Source organism: Atta cephalotes (genome assembly GCF_000143395.1).
Source record: "Atta cephalotes unplaced genomic scaffold scaffold00007, whole genome shotgun sequence".
Taxonomy (NCBI): domain Eukaryota; kingdom Metazoa; phylum Arthropoda; class Insecta; order Hymenoptera; family Formicidae; genus Atta; species Atta cephalotes.
Window position 1 is genome coordinate 6,514,339 of NW_012130071.1, and position 20,633 is coordinate 6,534,971.

Sequence of the window (20,633 nt, forward strand, 5' to 3'; positions counted from 1 at the left end):
AACAACGTACAAAATACAGGCCAACCCTCTTGATGTCTTATACGCGTGTTTGACGAAAAAGCGACAACAACGAGCACAGTTGAAAAGCGAGAAGATCAAGGACACTTGATACCCTCCTTATAGAACGCAGTACGTACCAATTAAAACAAAATGTCTATGAAAAAATTTAGATGGAAAAAGTATATAAGTGTATGATTTTACAAGACACTTAATAAAAAAGAAAAAAATATATAAATCGAATAAAGAAACATATATATAAGTCGGATATAAGAAAAATTATAATCCGGATTTTAATTTATTTATAATAAATAAAAACTAGATTTGAAATTCATTTGTAAAAGATGTAACTTAATATCTGAACTACTAGATACTTAGTGATTTCTTAGTCTATCATTTTTGAATTATTTACTTATATGCTTTTTCCTGAAATGTCGAAATCAATACGAAAATCCAATTTGAAGATCTTGCATTTTTATAAAATTGTATCCTGACGTGTGCGTTTATTTCCTTTATTTATCCTCTAATTCAGGTCTGTTCAATTTGAACTCTGGAGCCAAAACGCAAAGCCATCGACGCAAAAAAATTCAATGTAAGATTTCGGTAAAACTTTACACTGTAAAGTGTTTACGATTCGCATCTAAGTGACGCTTATCAATAGTTTATAGTTCCTAAAATTATATTGAATTTTTTACGATGGTATTGCGTTTTGGTTTCGAAACTTAAATTGAACAGGCCTGCTCTAATTGTAGTTTTACTTGGACGCAGATTCCTCGAATATAGTCGCGAATTCAGCTAATTCTTATTGATTACGACTTATTATTAATGTATATTTAGCGGAACGATTTCACCCGAGTAAGTTACCACAATCGTCAAACGACGATGAGGACAACGACGAGGACGATGACAAGTAGGATGACAAGATTTCTGGCAAGTCTATCCGGTGGTTAGGTGGAGTCCTTAGTTCGATTGGTTGCCTGAAGCCTTGTCCAAGTCTCGCCGAGTGCTTTTGCAAAGTGATCGTCAACTACGCAAAGAATGCTTAAGACGGGTCCAAACTAAGACGAAGCTAAGACAAGACTGAATCCAGATTAGTCCAGCTTGGACCATGGAAGATATTATCATCCAAAACCGGGCCATGTTGAATCCAGAATGTCTATTTTATCTTTTACGGAACATATGTTTAATATTTGTATCTGTATTTACCACTCAGACCAGTTTCCTTGTCCGTAGTAGTGGCGTTGAAGACAGCCGCGTACTTTTTCGGACCCAGAGACCGCTTGAAATGCTCATCGATCGCGGGATCACTAACACAAACGCCACCCGTCGTTCTGATAATGGTCCTCTGTCCGCCTGAAGCCGTGGCAGACGTCGTCGATGTCATAGCAGAGTCCTCGATTGTAATACCTGAAAAAAGATGGATAAGTTTTTTATCATATCTCAATAATTGTACGTCAATCCTAATTAAACGTTATTTTCACCGTTTTAGCGATTAGATTAAAGAAATCTTATATCGTTATGAAAATGCCATAATGATACATTATTATAATTATATTTTAGCTAATTACTGTAATATTTTATATGTAATATGAAAATTAATAAATTACAAAAGTAGATATAATTTTAAAAAAGGATTTTAAATGAAAAATATAAAAGTCATGAATATATATGTAAACAAATTAAGCAATTTTCAACAAGAATTTAGAAAATTCAACATTCTCTTCAAAGTAGATTTTTCGATTAGATTAAAGAGAGAGAGAGAAAAAGAGAAAAATATAATATAATATGATATCATTATTAAAATAATGATAAAATAATAATGTTATATTTAATATTAATGACGTTTTAATTACTTAAATAATATTTTACATGATCTATCAGATATATAAAACCATTATTATTTCTAGTATAAAAAAATAAATTTCTATAAATGATAAATTTACCACACTATTATCATATTATAAATGAATATCCGTTACAGCATTAATTCCGTCTGTAACTCAATTTATAACTAATATGATGATGAATGTTTTAGGAAAATAACGTTAACATATAAGGAATGTCACGTTTGCTATTAGGAGATTAACTGTATTTCCATTGAAAAGTACTTCGCATCTGTACAGCATCCCGGTGCAGCAGGCGGTGCATTGTCATAAAACACACCCTACACAGACACCCCTGACGACAATGGGAACTTAGAGGAAATGCCCAATGACGACTCGGTCAGAATATCCATTATTAGTCGAACCAAATCGGTAAAAATATTTCGAATAGTTTGAAACTCTAAGAGATAAGATTAGTTAAAGTAAGCAAATTTATTTTTTATATAAAATGTGTCATGTAATAACGATAAAATTTAATTGTTAAAATCCGATTAGTTTACATTATACTAGAATTCGAGCGAACGAATATTGCGCTATCCATTTGCTAAAAATATTAATTCGGATTTCACAATGTTCAATATTTAATCGTTTCGTAATTACAATATATCTTCATTTCAACATTAATATAAACATACAAATCACTTTATTTTATTCTTTTGAAAAGTTAAATGAAAATTAATAAAAATAATAACTTACTAAAGAAAATATGGATTCAATTGAAATGTCAATCTATCAGTTTTTTCAACCTTGAAACTTTATATTTATTTCTCCACATGAATTGAAATTAAATCTTCATTCATTCGCAGTATAGAATTATGTAACTTGACATATGGTAAGTTTCTCGCATGTTCGAGACTGAAATTCTAAGATCGAAATTTTTCGTCATCAGTCACGTAACACGAAAAATTGTCTTCCGTCAAAATTTTGACTTGCACTTTATTAATCAATATCCAAAAAGATATTAATTACATCTTTTTTCTTTTCAGGGATTAATCATTATTAACGACTGCTTACCAACTTGCGTCGTAGGAGGAACGATCACACTCGGTCTGTTGTGATGATTATTCGTTCTCGACATGTCCAACGCTTCGCTCTGAATCGGATCTCTCCTACGGTCCTTACGCCAGGCACTGCTTGGTTTTCGATGCAGATTCGTCACCTTCGATCTCTCCTCTGCAATACGAAGACATCGTTATAAACGACGTTATTCTTTGAGATTGAAATTCTGAGAAAAACGATCGGCTCTATCAGTCCAAATAGATATTCTAGATCAGACTTGTCCAATTTCAGCTCCAGAAAACGCCAAATCTTCGAAGCAAAAGAATGTAAGATTTCAGGGACTGTAAAGTATTGATAAGTGTCACTCAGATGCGTATCAACACAATATTTTACAGTACCCGAAATCTTATCCACATTGAATTTTCTGCATCTGCATGGCTTTGCCTTTTGGTCCCGGAGCTCAAATTGGACAGGCCTTATCTAGATAGATCACGAAGAATTTTCTTCGTCATCTTGATTATTTATTATATCGATCGCGTTCAATTTGCTATAACGAGGATGTCTACTTTACTAATGTTTCGTTCTGAGTTAGATTTATCCTGGACTTCTAACCTTTTCGTTTTAATTTAAGCGATATGTAGTGACAAACTACGCCTTCGAGTTAAACACGAAATGTACGCATTGAACTTCCGAAGAAAACTAACGTTTTCCCTGTCATTGTTGGGCTATAAAACTGAATGCGAGGAATGTCAATGTTATTCGGCAGTCACAAAGTGGGGACCTCGGTGGAGAGTAAAGAGAGGAACGGGAAACGTAAGGAAGTGACTAAATTGGCTGTAAATATTTTTGTTTGGTATTGTCCGTTTGGATAAGAGAATATATAAGCAAAAGCATTCGTATACATGAAAAGGAAGTAGCAAATCTGATATACATCAATCATACTGTACCGACCTTCGTTTATGTTCCGCAACTTTCGCTACACTGAAAAAAATATAGTCAATTTTAATAAATATTTAATTGAATACTGCCAATTGAATATTTATTAAATATAAAGATATATTTATTTGATACAAGAAATGTTAATTTAATTTAACAATAATTTTTGTTATTGAACAAGTATTTATTTACTGTAAATAAATGTTTAGTTGGCAGTATTGAACTAAATATTAGGTGTGAGAAAAAGTTCGTGGCGTTTTTCCCATTAGATGGCATTAAAAAAAACGTCACGAACTTTTTTCCCACACTTAATATTTATTAAAATTAACTATATTTTTTTTTCAGTGTAGTAATGTGTAGTAAGCCAGCACATATATCTAGAATTCCTCTTTTACATCTATTTACTACACTTCACGATGAGTAGCGTTATTGATCGAAATCTATCGGAAATCGCGAGGGTCGTCTCTATTTCTGTGCAGCGAGATATCTAAAATTGGAAAGTCAGTCAAACGCGAGACAACCCTTTACGATCGATCGAGAAAGAGCGAAAAGGAGGATGAGAAAGAGGACAACGAAGGAAGGACGAAGGAAGAGAGTAGTAAAAACAAGTTCGGTTCTCAGGATGGGCAGGAAGTGCCTAATAGCCGTGAGAGGATCGTCAAGATGGCGAAACTGGTTTAGAGAGACGTGTATCGCAGGGAAAAGATGAATGGACCGTTGAGATGAACAGAAGCGGGACGGAAGGGTTGCTTCAAGAGTCAGTTAACTTCTCGATATGTGCTGCTGATAATTAACGAACGCGCACATGAGTCTCGTCCCTTTATGACTCCAAATCATAGGGCAATTCGACATTTTCGCTGTTGAACCAATCCAGCAGATAAGGAATCAGGAAAACCGAAAGTCTTCTTTAGTCCGTAAAACAAAATTTGATGAGAGGAACAAAGCACTCTTACGACATCGCTTGACGTTCGACATATATCTTTAATTACATAATTTATTAACGCATATTTTATTAATAATACTTTATTATTTATAGCATTATCTTGTAATTGCCAAAGGTAAAATCAAACACTAAAATAGAAAACTGAAGAGTCGAACTCCAAACGGGGGAATATGTCATAAAATTATTTGCGTAAATTTGCGAATCTTAAAACAATTCCGAAAAATGCGATGTGCGACGGCAATTATTATCAAAATTTTAATCTTAAAATATTTGGAATTAATTTGCGGGAATCCTTGTTTAGAGAAAATGTCGGCGGAAATTGCTGCATTATTTTAATATTTTAATTTTCAAATTGATCAATGTAGGATGAAAGACGTGGATAAGTCTATAATTTCAATACACTGAGAGAAAAAAATTATTGCAATTACCATACTTTATAGTCATTTTCAGTATCAATTATATTATTATTGGTAAAACCATAAAAATAATTATTATTACTAACATTATACTAGTAATAATTATAAAAAAATGGAGCTCCTAATCATTCATCAATTATTTTATCATGCAATCTTAATCACAAATACCACAAATACCACAAATACCACAAATACCAAATATTTTTCTTTCAGTAAATATACCATTAGATACCAAGTCAAATAGTAATAAGATATATGTATTTACATTCTGAGATTTCAACAAAATTTTTCATTGATAAAATCCATTTTAAGTAGAATATTTGTATTATTATTTATATTTCTGGAATGTAACGTATGTACTAATGCATACCTAAAGTATCTGTCACTCTGGAACGAATGGCATTCCTTTCAACTCGAAAACTATTCAAGTTAATTTACATCTTGCATTAACAAAAATCGACTGTAAATTGTAGGCATAAACATTTTGAAGTATCGCTGTATACTATTTCTGTCAAACAAATCCGATTAATGACGCAAAAAAAACATTGTAATTTGTTTTCACTAAGAAATTTTAATTTTAGAATTCAAAATTCAAATTTTTTTATAATAAGCTTTTCTTATTCGTTTTCTATTTGACTCCACTCATTTAGTTTTTTCACCGCGCTTTACAAAATGACATACCTTCTGGTTTGCAAGGCAGTCGGAGGCTATCGACATTAAGCCACGGCTGCCAGAGATGCCTCCTCTTGCATGGGAGCTCCATTTTATTGATCTTAGGAGCATTAATGGCCAAGTTAAACTGCAGGATCGTGCTCTCTTATGAGATAGGTACAGAATACCTGAGCAAGTCGAAAATTTAGTTCATTCCTAAACGCACTATATTTCTTTCTGCGAGGATTCAGTCTATCACCACATGTTCTTCACGTTCAATAATATTACAGCACAATTTAGACTAATTTTTACAATGATGTATATACAGTTTCCGATTAAAATACTCATCACACAACGTAATAACGCGCACAATTGAAACAAATGATAACGAAGATGCGTAAATAGAGTTAAAAAAAATTCAATTAATGATATTTCTGATAAAACAAGTTATCTTCATCGATAATGCACGATTATCTAATAATTAAAAGCTGCTTGAACTAAGCATTCCTTGTTCTATAAAGTTTCTCACAAACAAATCACAGTTAGCGATGCATTGCGATTCTACTCTCGCACAAATCTCGATCGAAATTTCGCAAACGATATACGCGTCTATCCTTTGACCGGCGATATAATACTTAAATAATCATTAAATAGTTAAAAACTATTCTTAGATGTTACTTTCGACACACTTATTTTCATCCTCGAAATGAAGAATCTGCGCGCTAATTCCATTTAAAATTTCACTCTCGTGAAGATTCGTTCCTGCAGAGAAAGAACTGTGTAATCTCTCTTCTTTTCAAAATTGTTTTCCCGGGCATTTTTTCTGTTTTAGTGTCACAGCTACTTCTGAGAATCATTACATTATTGTTTCTTTCGATCGTGGGCAGACAATCACGTTAACGACGTAAGACACATCAGAGAAAAGATTGCGGAATCGCCATGGAGCTGGAGAATCGAAAGAACTCAGGAATCAAGGGGAAAAAAAGGGAAGATGCGACAAAACGAGGAAATTCGAAAATGACGAGATGTGGAAAACAAATTAAGCGGCACAGAAAAACACCCGACACTTATAACGAAACATTTAACGCAATTGCGAGATGCGCACAATGCGGAGGAACGACGGCGACGAGGATGAAAATGGCGACGACGCGAGGAGAGAAGCCGCGAGGTCCAGTAAAAAAAAAAGCTCGTCCCTCAAAGGCGCACTCGCGGTTTCGTGAATGCGCCACTCACGACTGTCTTAAGATTCATTCATTCATCTGCCGCCTCGACTCCGCCGTCCGCCGCCACCCTTCTCCCCGTGCAACACGTGGGATCGAAGGAGGTTGCTTTTTACACGTACACACGCATACACGCGCAATGCTGGCATCCGTGCAAGCGTTGTACACCGAGGATATCCTGCATGGATACGACGAGAATTAAGCGTGTATTTATAAGGTACTATAAGCGCGCGCGCTCGGCTGGAAGCCAACTCGTCTCTCTCTTTTCTCGCTTTCTCTTTCTTTCAACCTCTCCCTCTCTATCTCTTTCTCTCTTTCCCTTTTTACCAGGTAGATACACGATATACTGGGTGTGCAAAGACTAAGGACAATATTCCTTTATTCTTATGTTAAGATCATCTTAAGTATTGTCTTAAGATGCTAATACAGCCTTCTGATTACCTTATGACATAAGAATAGTCTTAAGAATAGTCATAAGCCAATCAGAATATTATGTTAGCATCTTAAGACAATACTTAAGATGATCTTAACATAAGAATAAGACTAGGAATACTGTTCTTAGTTTATACTTAAGACAGTTTCAAATATAACGGGCTTCAATAAGTCATTACCTAAGCTTTAAGTCTCAAGCTGCGAGAAACAAGATCAATTATTCTTCTCACATTCGATTGCGATTGGTTAATTTCTTACAACTTAATACTTTAAACTTAGATAATAGCTTATTGTAGAAAACCTATAAGAATGAACTATGAATACCGACCTTATGATATCTCAAGAGTGTACTTAAGAACTGTCTTAAGTATAAAAACTGATTATGGCCGGTATTTATAGTCGGTTCTTACTTTAAGACCGTCTTAAGTAATGTCTTAAGTCGCTAATGCGACCCTCTAATTGGTTCATGACATCTTAAGACTGTACTTAAGACGGTTTTAATATAATATCTGACTATGAATACCAACCTACGAATATTAACTCAAAAATTCACATATATGTCCTTTGATCACAGAACCTGATAAAATGAACTTAATGCGCTTGATATTCTTTTTCCTTTTAATGAAACACTGTAAGCCAAGTCGAACTAAAAAACGCGTGAGTATTCGCAGTTTTTTTAAAACATATATATTGGATGTAATGCGTTCCATTTGACTCGCAGGATCTATCAGCATCATTTGTCCTTTTTTAAACATTTAATAAACAAGGATAAAAGAATTTCAAGAGCAAACAGCAACTAAATGTAGCCCATATATGGCTTGTTTCAAGAAAGTCAATGAAGAAAAACGTTCTGAGAAATTTACACGTTGCAGATGAGGTTATTAAGGTGATAAAAATACGACGGAAAGTAAAAGTCGTTAAACTGAGGGCCAATTTTAGTCAACAACTCTCTTGAATTTCCTTTTTCTAATTTTTAAAGATAAAAATTACATTGACTGGATTTAAAATTAAATTAGTTTGAATCACAAAGTTTTGTTTTAATTTCTATAATACATCGATTGGATTTAGAATTAAACTAATTCGGCTCGAAAAAAAGACGTGCGATAATTTTGTACGACCCTGTATATGCGCGATGCAACTGACGCATCGATGCGATGCACGCGCGAATGCGTCGAATGGTTGATAGCGTGTGTTTATTTTAACCCTTTCGATATCTACATATGATTCGCGTATCATACATCGAGTTTGATTCGAATTGATTTGAATGTAAAAAAAAGAAAAAAAAGGGAAAAAAGCGCTGTCTTCCTTTATATATATATAAAATTTTCCCCTGCAATTCTGATCTTTTTATAGGATATCATTGTGCATAAAATCAGAAAAAAGTATACACATATAAGATATTTTCAAAATGCATCAAACTAATGCAACCGTAAAATATTAAATTTAATGGAGGCATTAATAATAATTCTTATTTACATATTTTGTAGTGTGATATTATTTATACATATACTTTTGTAATTGCATTAAATATAACTTGCGATATTATACTGATCGTAATTCAATGCTCGTTTATTCGTGCACATGATTTACATCATTTGCATCATTCTGCATTCATTATTCGAGAAATAGAATACGAACCGTATAAAATATGTATATGCAACAGAGGGTTAAATAGTCATGGCACATTCTAACTTCCTGATAAAACATATCGGTCTAAACGAAAGATGTTCGCTTCGCCGAAGAATATAAAAAATTCGAGATCAGCAAATGCATTCGCGCGCGATTCGAACTGAACACGTGTACTCAATCTGCAAATACGTAGAATTGAAACTATAAACGGCACCTATGCGGAATCGTGACACTTGCAAGTATTGCGTGTGTTCTTAAGTCGACTAGAATTCAGTTGAATACATCCTATGAAGAATAAGTAAGAGAGATCATCTTATTTTTAATTAATTACAAATTCGAATCAAATTAATGTTCTTTTAATCTCAAAGACAATCGATATTATCTCGAATTGGAGAGAATAACAAAAAATATTATATAAATTATATTTATATAATTAAAATATTATATTACATAAAATATTATATTTATATAATTATGATAATTATATAAAAAAATATAATTTATACATTTATAATTGTCACTCCCTTACTCCATAAGTGACACAGCTTGGAAAACATAAGTTTCAAATTATTATCATAAATAAAGTTAAGTAAATTACTCTATCAATCATCGAAAGTGAATTTATTTAATTTCATAAAAAATTATCACAAGTTAAAGAATGTCTATTTGCGAATAAAGTAAATAATTAAAGTATTTTTTTCATTTTTATATATTAAATATCGTGCTGACTCCCCTTCTTTTTACTTTTTTTTTAACTCAAAGAATTATTTTTTTAAATCTATGAATATAAAATTATTTTACGATTATAAAATTATTTTTTAAAAGTTATGAAACAAAAATGATAAAAATGACATTTCATGTTAAGAATATTCTTCTTGTCTATTCATCTTATCAACATTACATGATTAGACAATAATTTAAAATGATAATTAATTTAATTAATTTAATTACTTAATAAAAATATTGTATTGTAATTAAAACTCGTATTCGCCTGCACTCCTAATTTCACCATTCGCGCAGAATGTTCGGGTCATTTTGCTAAGAGGATTTCGTAAGGCAGACAATTGAATACAAAGTAAAGAATGCGATTGCTCACCCGCGATCACACGATCGATTCCATGTAAAAACGATTGCGCGGCTTGTGACAGTATGTTACGATCGCGAATTTATGTCAGGTAATAGCACGTTGCATTATAACTCGGCGCCCGCGATAATAATAGCGATACCCACGGCGATCCAACTTACATATGAACGAGCCTTCGTTAATGTCGTCGTGCACGCGCGTGAAATATAGAATGACTATTGAACAAATTATGCGAAGAATGCCGACGGCACGTCGAGTAGTCGTCGTTTTGTCGTCGTTTCTGAGGTCTGTGCATTCCATGAGAATTTGATCGCGTTGCATTTCATTGTCAAGTTATGTCTTTATACTCCATTCCCATCAAACAACATTAATATTTTCCGGATGAAAAATTGACGGTAAAATAGAAGAAATGAGTTTCCCCGAGAAAGATCAAAGCAAAATTAAATAGGTGAGACATGGAAAAGACACGAAAAAAGCGTGAAAGAATTTCTATGACGATACGATAGAACGAGTCCGACTGAAACGATTCATTCAAAAAATGCTTTTCGTTTCTACTACTGCCCGAAAATTTAAGCCTATTCTACAATGTGCTTTTTCTGTTTTTTGCTTTTTCTTATTTTTTACATCTTGTCTTTTTGCTTCTTATCTAGTTTTTTATGTCGCCCGAATAAAAGTTAACGAATTTCGAAAGAAACAAGAAATACGTAGCAAGCAATACAATTATCGATTGCAAAGAGAAAAAAAGCAAGAGGTAAAAAGCAAGAAACAGGAAACAAAATGCATACTATAGAATAGGCTTTATGTATTCGAAACACTATATTTTTTCACATCTCGTTTAGATAGTCATCAGGAAATAATAAAATCTCCGAGTTTCTAATGTTTTGAGATGACGTAACTTAACATAAATAATTTTTTACGAAATCACCAATACTCTCGCATTATTCGGTGAACTATAAGATGAGAGAGGAGAACTATATTTTTTTTTATGTGTTCTTATAAGAAAAACATTATCCTTACAGAAATTTAAGTGATTAACTATTTATTTTAATCACTGTTGTACTTTTAATACTCAAAGTAATTAATCATTTACCTTTCAGAATACTTAAATAATTGGTATATAAACCTAAAATTACTGCAAAATTTTAGAAAACAATAATTGTCATTTAATGTATGATTTTTCAATCAAGTTTTCTTGAAATATTGTATACTATCATTTCTCTTGTTATCGAGAGAGTCAAAGTTCGCAAGAAGAAAAAAAAGCTTGGTAATACCAAAAATAAAATTTTTGTAATAACTACCTAAAATAGATTTAATCAAATATTTTGATTAATATAATCAAACATAATCCTTACAATTTTACTGTTTGATGATACTAAATTTTTGTAAGAATAAAATTACATTTGATTATATTAACCAAAACATTTAATATAACCAAATGTAATTTTATTCTTACAAATATTTAGTATATAGATTAAATCTATTTTAGGTAGCTATTATCAAACTGGTTTATCTATGCAAAATAAATCGCGAAATAAAATTCCAAGAAATATAAACTGACCTTGCATCATTGTCGCTGCTCTGGAAAGGACGTCCAAGGCACTCTCGACGGCAGACATCTCTTCTTTCGTTCGTTCAAACTTTCCTTCTCTTTTTCCTCTTTTTCTCCTTCCCTCTTGTGCCACCCTCACACAAAATTCGCGCGCACCCTTACAATTCTTCGTGGATCTTCAAATCTTCTTTTTACAGAAGGTATCCCCTTCCTCGTTGTCGTTCTTCTGACAAAGATATGCCGTCTTTGGCCCGTCTGCGTTTCCACGTTGCAAATTCAGGCGCTCTGTATAGAGACAAAAGTCGAACTTTAACTGTTTGGGCCTTCCTCGCGGCTGAAGGCGGCGCAAATAAAGTAAAACGGGGATTAAAAAACGTGACATTGTCTGTGGAATGCGGACCCCTCACCGTCGACGCCCCCCCCCCCCTCCTCTCGTGGGAGGACCCCCACCCCCGCGGCACTCCTCTCGCGGAATCTCTTCTCGCGCGACGTATCTAGCAATGGAATCGACACGTTCGCGTTCATATGGCACGTTAACGCAGATTGATAATCGCTTTAATAAACTTTAATTAGATGTACGACGTTATCGCTGCAATTTTCAGTCACTGTGGAATTTTCAGTCGGTGGAATTTAAAATCGATTCTTCCTTGTTAAAAAAAATATTGTAGGCGTTATTAATTTTCAAATTGTAAGCGATTACTAGCCTGTTTTTGTATTAAATTTAATGATATTTAAATTATGTACATAATTACGTAGATTTTAATTAAGATTGATTTTTCTAACAAATTTCGTGACACAATTCGAGTTTAACTGCTACAAAATATACGAAAATAATTTAAATACAGTCACAAGATTCAGATAGTCATTAAAACTGGTAACTACATCGATTGCTAATCTAATAGCTGAGAAAACTCATCAACCAAGAAAATTGTTATGAGAAAAAAAAGTTATTTAATTATGTGTTCATTTCTTTTGATAGTTCTCACATTTCTCTCGAGTCAAAAAATTGAAAATTGTACAATCATCACGTTCTTCTCAAGTTACAAAAATTGAAACTTATACATCAAAATCCAAAAAAAATTCCAGAACAATGAAATAAACTTTCAAGTATGTAATTTATTGATTAACAATGAATAGTATTAATACACTTAACGTCAAAAGATAATGTTATCGAAGCTATCGTTATTTATCATTTAATCATATTGACATTCTATTACGATATATAATTCACAAATAGAACAGCAAATAAAGTCTACGTGATAATTATTAGATAAAAATTATTAGATAAAACTTTTTATTAATATAGATGGAATTTTTAAAAGATCCACAATTTGGAAAGAAAGTGTTTGATGAAGAATCAATGTTTTAAAATATATTCGATATGATTTAGAAAAATGCATTAACAAATCTTGGTCAAATATTTTGCACAACACACACACACACACACACACATACGCGCGCGCGCGCGCACACAATACAAAATATAACATTTCAAGCAAATATAATCACAATTTTCATATACAATAAAATTATAATTTTTTTGTTAAGTGAAAGAGATACTATTCAATTTAATTGATGATTTGTTTCTACTCTAATATACTTTATAATAATACACGTTAACTAGAATGTTAAGTAAAGTCTACGTGAAAGTACATAACAATCAGATATGCATTCAGAAAAAAATATATATCCTAAATTTCAATAAATATTTATTTGAATAGTATGTACCAATTAAATATTTATTAAATAGAAAAATATATTTTTATTTGGTACAAAAAACATTAATTTGATTTAATCATTTCTTTTTATTAAGTAAATATTTATTTATTGTAAGTAAATGTTTAGCAATGTTCAAATAAATATTTAAATGTAGGCTATTTTTTCTCAGTGTGATAATTGAATTTCTTCTATCGATAGACAAAAGAAATCAATAAATAGCAAGTAGAACCGAATTCGAAATGTGTTAATGTTAAGATACATTTAACATCTGTAACTTACCTATTGATGTCTATAAGATCCATGTTAACTAAAAGGCATTAATTAATTTCAAGAAATCAAAATGATAAAAAAAAGAGTGAATACAATAAATAGATTTTTGTAATAAAAATAATCCAAATTTGCAAATGTAACATAAAGAAAACTCATGTCAACTCCGAAAATATTTAATTTGCTCAAACATATTTCACAAATATCCTATAAAATATGTAACATTATAGTCTCCTCCCAAGAAAATTTTTTATAAAGTAAATTATTAATAAATTTTTTATTAAGTCTTGAATTTAAAAATATTATTCAATTTTTAATAATGATTAATTTTTACTTTTTATGAATCTTCTCTAATATTAAACATTTTTTTTCTAAAAAAAAAAAAAAGTACTGATAAAATTGTTTTCGTCTTGCGCTTTAATATTTTACGAAGAGTAACAGGGATATTTTCGATTTTAAAAATGAAAAGGAAGGTTCATGCCTGGTTCAAAGCCATTGCTATTTTAATCGCGACCTCTCTCATTCCTTCTCATTCTCCTCGCGTGCTTTTCCTGCTTCTCGCAACACTACCGTACGGTCGACATCACGATTTCATCATAACAATATAAACAACCTTTTATCCACTTTCCTACTGCTTTGCGCGATTTACTCTTTCTAGTATTTTGACTTTTTCTTCGTTCTCTTTAAAGAATTGTGCATGAGTCGATAAAATCATCTTACTTCGTATCATTTCTCCTTTAATTAATTCAACTGTTTTTAATTTTTCATTAAAAATTAAAATATTCAATTTCCTCAAAACTGAAATTATAAAATGAATAGATAATTCAAAACACAATTTACAATCTTAATTCTCAGATTACAAGATTAGACATTACAACTTTAATTATGTCTTATATTAAGACATTATTAAATTTTTCTTAACAATCATTATTTCGTTAGATTATTATTAATTGTCATAGTTATTATACATGTGTTATATATATATATATATATATATATATATATATACTTATATATAAGTCTAAATTTTATAAATTTAAGTTGCTTTTATTAATTTAAATTATCATTAAAACTCTTCGAGTTTATTTTTTTGAAGAAAATCTTTCGACTGAGAAGATATTGTCCGATTCCGCGTTATATTTGTCGAGTTTTTTGAGTGATAAAGAGATAAGATTGAAAGGATGAATCTGGTTTACAAAGGTGCGCCATTCCTCGACCGTGCCTTTTCCTCTCAATTTTACGCAAGTGGTGCGCAGTGTAAACGTTTTATGAATCATAACGGCCGTCGTCAGTCGGCGTGCTATTTAAACGAAAGGACGGCCCGAATAAAGTGTATCGCGAACGCCAGAGTCGTTGCGCTACATCATTGTGCGAGAAAAGACGAGCGTTTGTAAATACAAATCGCTGTAAAAGCGTCGGAATTCGGAGGCGTAATCCTTTCAACACACATATACGTGAAATTCAACTGTAATCCACTTACGAATATTTTTACTTAGAAACCTTTCTCAATTTCGACACATTTCCATTCGAGAATGAATCTGAGTACGTATCATGAAATTATTCGGAATGAATTCCAATTGAAATTGTTCAATTATTCCCTAAATTTCTATTGTATTTTCTAAAGAAAATGGAATAATTCCGATCGGAATCCATTTCGAATAGTTATATAATACTTTGTATAATACGTGCCTTATCTTTCTATTGAATTTTTATCGATTTTTAACAAAACGACGAAGCTTCTGCTATTTCAATCAATTTTAAATACATTTAATTTTGTTCAATTGCCAAATAAAAGAACCACAAAAATTTATCTTTATATTTATATTATTTTTCGTTTCTCGTTTATTATGAACTATCCTATAATTTATATAAAAATTATGAATGAAATAAATTATGATCCAATCAGAAATATTTTAAAAAATATAAAACTTAGAAAGATGCAGACAATAAATCTCGATAAAATCAAATAGATTGGAACTGATTAAATACTTTAGATGTTTGATTTTAAACAAATTTGAATTTTTATATAGATCAAAGTTACAACGGAAATTTAGAATGTTCAATTCGATTATCGAGAATTAATGATGTGTTGAATTAATGATGTGTGATTTATAGAAAGGACAGTAAATTTTTACACCTTTGACTAAGGTCACGCACGCTGATCTAACCACTCGATCGACAGATTCTCATGTATTATTTAACCAAATCAGATTCAATCGAATACATATAGGATGTTCCGAAGTTATTATCTTTATAAAAAAAAAAAACACTCCTGAAGCCAAGCTGAAATGACGTTATTAATATCAGAATAATAATTTTATATGTAATATACAATACAATTTTCAAATAATGCATTTTAAGAATTTTCGGATTATGCATAAAGTAAAATTTTTGAATAATAGCCTAAAAATTTATGTATCCACAAATCTATTATCACAAGCATCAAATTTCAAAATCTATATTCTCTCTCTTTCTCTCTCTAAATCCAAATTTAATTCTTCAATCAAAATTATTAAATTAAAATCAATTTGACTATATAAATCTGCTTCTTCAATCATATTTTGTAAAATATTCTTCAAAAGAAAATAAATTTTTGTTTTGAGTACATGATGATTTTTTTTTAATTTGTTATAATAAGTATATTTTAAGACTATTATCAAGAAAATATTCTTTGTTAAAGATAACCGTTACTTAAAATTTAAAAAGAGAAAAATTAAGCTGAGCAATCACTTCTTTTAACAGTAAAATATTTTTCTATTGTAACGTTAATGTACATAGAGTTTGTAAAAAAAATTAACATGATACTAATAAAGATTTAATTGTTCAGAATATTAAAAATCATAAATTAAGTTTTCATCTAGAGAAACTCCTGAGAAAGTTTTTGTCCAAAAAATAAGCGATTTCGATTCATCGAATAATTCGTACACCCTGTATATTCACAAACATATACATATATACGCACTGAATAGCACGTGGTATGCGGGCGATTTACACGCGACTACTCGAGAACGCGAGAGCTCGAAACCGCCAATCGAGATTTCTTGTCGAACGTTCTCGTTGACGAACTCATAAAAAAAACGTCAATTCGAATGAAAATTATATAAAGTTTACTTGTATATTTAAATTTTTCGTCTCAGCTGTCTCTCTGATTTTGTTCACATTTAACCTCAATAAAATCTTTAATAAAATATGCCAATAATAAAACGTGAAACTAATTTTTATATTTTGTACAAATGCTTTTTATCACAAAAAAGAAAGGAATAATGAATACGTGATGCTTTACGGTTCCTGGGAAAACAGGCAAAAGTCCAATGACAAAGTGATGTATCGTATAGATTTATACACATCCGCGAAGTGACTGAAATCGATTGTCATTCAAGAAAAACATCGCAGTACATATGTGACAGCGTGAATCGTAAGAATCACAAGAATTCAGAATGACGGACAAAAAAGCACGGTAAAATTTCAGAAATGAACGGAACGTGCGAAAGCATGCTAACAAAAAAATTTTCAAGAACAAAGGTTTGTTTGATTATTGCAAATCAACATTCCACTGCGTTGCAACAACTTTTTCCTAAACAAAGATCGGCACTTGAGAAAAGTTCGACGAACCCGATGGAATTCCAAACGCGAGCGCGTTCCTCAGAATTTTTACGCGCCGACGCGCGAACGAAACGTCAAGCGAGTTAATCGTCTCTCTTCTATTTGCCGTAATATAAACGTTGCATTTCTACCGAAACGTAGGAATATTAAAAATATGCGATAAATGAAGGAAAAATAAAAATGCTTTTGCGTGAAGAAATATTATAATTTAGTATATTTCAAAAAAGAAACAAAGAGATTAATTACTTAAAATTAAAAAAAGAAAAGAAAATTAAATACATCTTATATTTGATAAGAAATTTTTTGCTAAAACTCAACTCAGAAAGGTAGCCAAAAAAAAAACATTTATTTAGAGAGACAAAGTCCGCTTTCATATATTTAATCTTTCATATATAAATGTATCATATCTGCTGCACTTTCTAAATTTCTAAATTTTGTGTACTTGCGAAAAGAAATTTTAGGAAAGAGCGAGAAAGAGGAAAGAATAAATAAAAGCAAATGTATTTTATTCCAAATGTTATTAAAAATAAAGAAAAAATTATTATTTAAATATTGTGTCTCTGATGTGATTTCATGAAGAGTTTTCCATTAAAACTTATCATGTAATCAGATCAGATATTTCATTCGCAAAAGAAGGTAGGCAAGAACATTTATCTTGATTAAGAAGAGAACAAAGTCCGATGTATTTCCGTAGATTTAATGTCATAAATATCAACACGTCTGTAGTCCACACTTTCTAAATTTCCAAATCTTGAGCACTTACAAGTCGCAATTTCAAAAAAGAAGAAAGAAAGTTATAACAAACAAATATATTTTATTCCAGATATTATTAAATATAAAAGTAAAACAAAGAAGTTAATTAAATATCGATACGCCTTTGTGATAAACTTTCTACTAAAACATTCGCACAGGAGAAGGTAGCCAAGAAACATCTACCTTCGTTTAGAAGAGAACAAAGCCCAGTGTGCTCCCGTAGATTTAATCTCTTATAAATATCGTCTGTGCACTTTTTAATTTCCAAATTTTGTGTGCAAATACTTGCAAAAATCACAATTTCAAAAAGACGTTTACTTTCATTTAGAAAAAAACAAATTCCGGATTCTATAAATTTAACTTTTCATGAATCATTTGATATAATTTTCTAAGCTTTCTAAATTTTCAAATTTTTGTGTTCTTGCAAAAATCACAATTTCAGGAAGAATAAAAAAATAGAATATAATATATCCTGTTTCAAATGTTGTTAAAAATAAGAAAAATAAATTATTTAAATATCTGATCCGATTTTATGAGTTTTCTTCTAAAAATTACCTTCTCGGCAGAAAGGTAGTTAAGAAACATTTATCTTCAATTAAAATTTCGCAGATTCGATCTCTCTTATCATCAATTCTTTCACGTTCTAGTTTCTAAATTTCTAAATTTTGTGCACTTGCACAAAAAGCGTAATGTTTATTTTTACTAATAAGTAGATTAACTTTAATCTTGGTTTAACTCACTTTTTATTTCCTTCTAATTTTAAGAATTAAAGACAGTTAGTTAAACCGAGAAGAAAGTTAATCTACGTTAATATAAATGTATATCAGAGAGATAAAATTAAAAAGATGATGATAAAAGTAAGAAGAAAAGTCGTGAATGCAGTAAATAAATTGTGCACGAATAATTAGTCATCATTCTTGCATTCGCAAAAATCGCGCATCCAAAAATCATATCTGAAAATCAATTCCGACAAAGAGCCGAATAGAATTCCGCAGCGGAATTTCAATCATCGTTCTTTAAGGACCATTTAAAAAAATTTCAATATTTCGCACGATCTCCATAACGCCAAAGAATTCGGGTTTCATGATACGTATAGAGAGCATGTGCGGGTATTTCGCGCTGAGTTTCTCTCGTTTCTCCTAAGTCAGCACCAGACTATATAACTTGCGATTCGTTAATCATATGATATTTGCAAATAGCGCGAATAAGCAGATTTGTCGAATTCGCACTTATTGTTCACCATCCTCGCAGTTCTACTATAAGCTCAGCGATTTGTTAATGCAAACCATTGAGAGAAAAATATATTATAAATTTCAATAAATATAATATTTCAGCAGCGTACAAGAGACTACAAAAATGTGATATATAAATTCACATGAAATTATTTAAAGCACTAACAATAAAATCCAGTTTCGATCGGTATAGGCATTGTTTCTTACTCATTTAATTAATATTTGTTTAAATTACTAATTAAATATTTACTAAATGTAAACATATATTTATTTATTTATTATAAAAATCATTAAATTGATTTAATTATGACTTTTTATCGTTTAGTAAATATTTATTTTCTGTAAATAAATATTATATTATAGCGCTATTCAAATAATTAGTTATTAAAATTTAGTACATTTTCCTGTCTGTGTAAAAATCAGCCAATTTGTGTGATTCGTGTGTAAAACTGCAAACGATGAAGCACGAATTGTAAATAATGTAGACAATTATGCCCGTTTCTACTAATCTAATCTCGACTCAATTAACTCTTCATCTTTTTCTAGTTTTAAGAAAAAAGAATAAAGGATAATTTAGAGATTAAAGTCAATCTATATTGATAGAAACGCACACAAGACTTACTATTTATCTTTTTTCTAATTCTAAGAATTAAAAACATACTGTTTACTCTAAGAATTCTTAGAATTAGGAAATGATAAGTTAAACTGTAAGTTTAAAGTTAATTTTATATTTATAGAACTGGGATCTATTCTGCAAATTGAAATGTACTGTAATAATACTATAATAATACCTACTATAATAATAAGTATCTTGATGTGATTTAATTGATACGTTTGAATGTATAAATTCATTTTTCTATGCAGTATCATATTATCTTTACGAGAAACTACTAAATCACATTCATATATAAAGATAATACTTATTAATAGTATGATTACACACTTGGATTTGCAGAAAATTATCGTGATAAACGCAATGAATTTCTCAGCGCAAAAATCGCTGCGAAATTCCGAAACGCGAAACAACACTCTTTGGAAGTGTCATCCTCGATTGACTTTTTCAGAACAATTTCGTAAAGACGAATTCGCTCGATGTGGTGGAAATCATGTACTTGCTGCGAAATTCCTTTGGCAAATCAGCAAATGCGACGGTGAGAATTTTCGATGTATATATGTCTTTCTCTCCCCCCCCCCTCTCTCTCTCTCTCTCTCTCTCTCTCGTACGACGACTACCACCCGACCGACGACGACGTACGGTTACGGTTTTACGGTTTTACGTACGTCCGTCCCGTACCGTACGTACCGACCGTGTTACGTTAA

General features: G+C 31.0%; 1 protein-coding gene across 1 annotated transcript; it reads right to left on the minus strand.

Moving 5' to 3' along the window:
- Positions 1-944: 944 nt before the first annotated feature.
- LOC105626961 (transcription cofactor vestigial-like protein 4) lies at positions 945-11,806 on the minus strand. Its single transcript, XM_012208251.1, has 4 exons — positions 11,749-11,806; positions 2,895-3,053; positions 1,204-1,404; positions 945-1,024 (listed from the first exon to the last, which is right to left on the minus strand). The coding sequence occupies exons 1-4, from the start codon at positions 11,804-11,806 to the stop codon at positions 945-947; spliced, it is 498 nt and encodes a 165-aa protein (XP_012063641.1).
- Between the last annotated feature and the right edge of the window lie 8,827 nt (positions 11,807-20,633).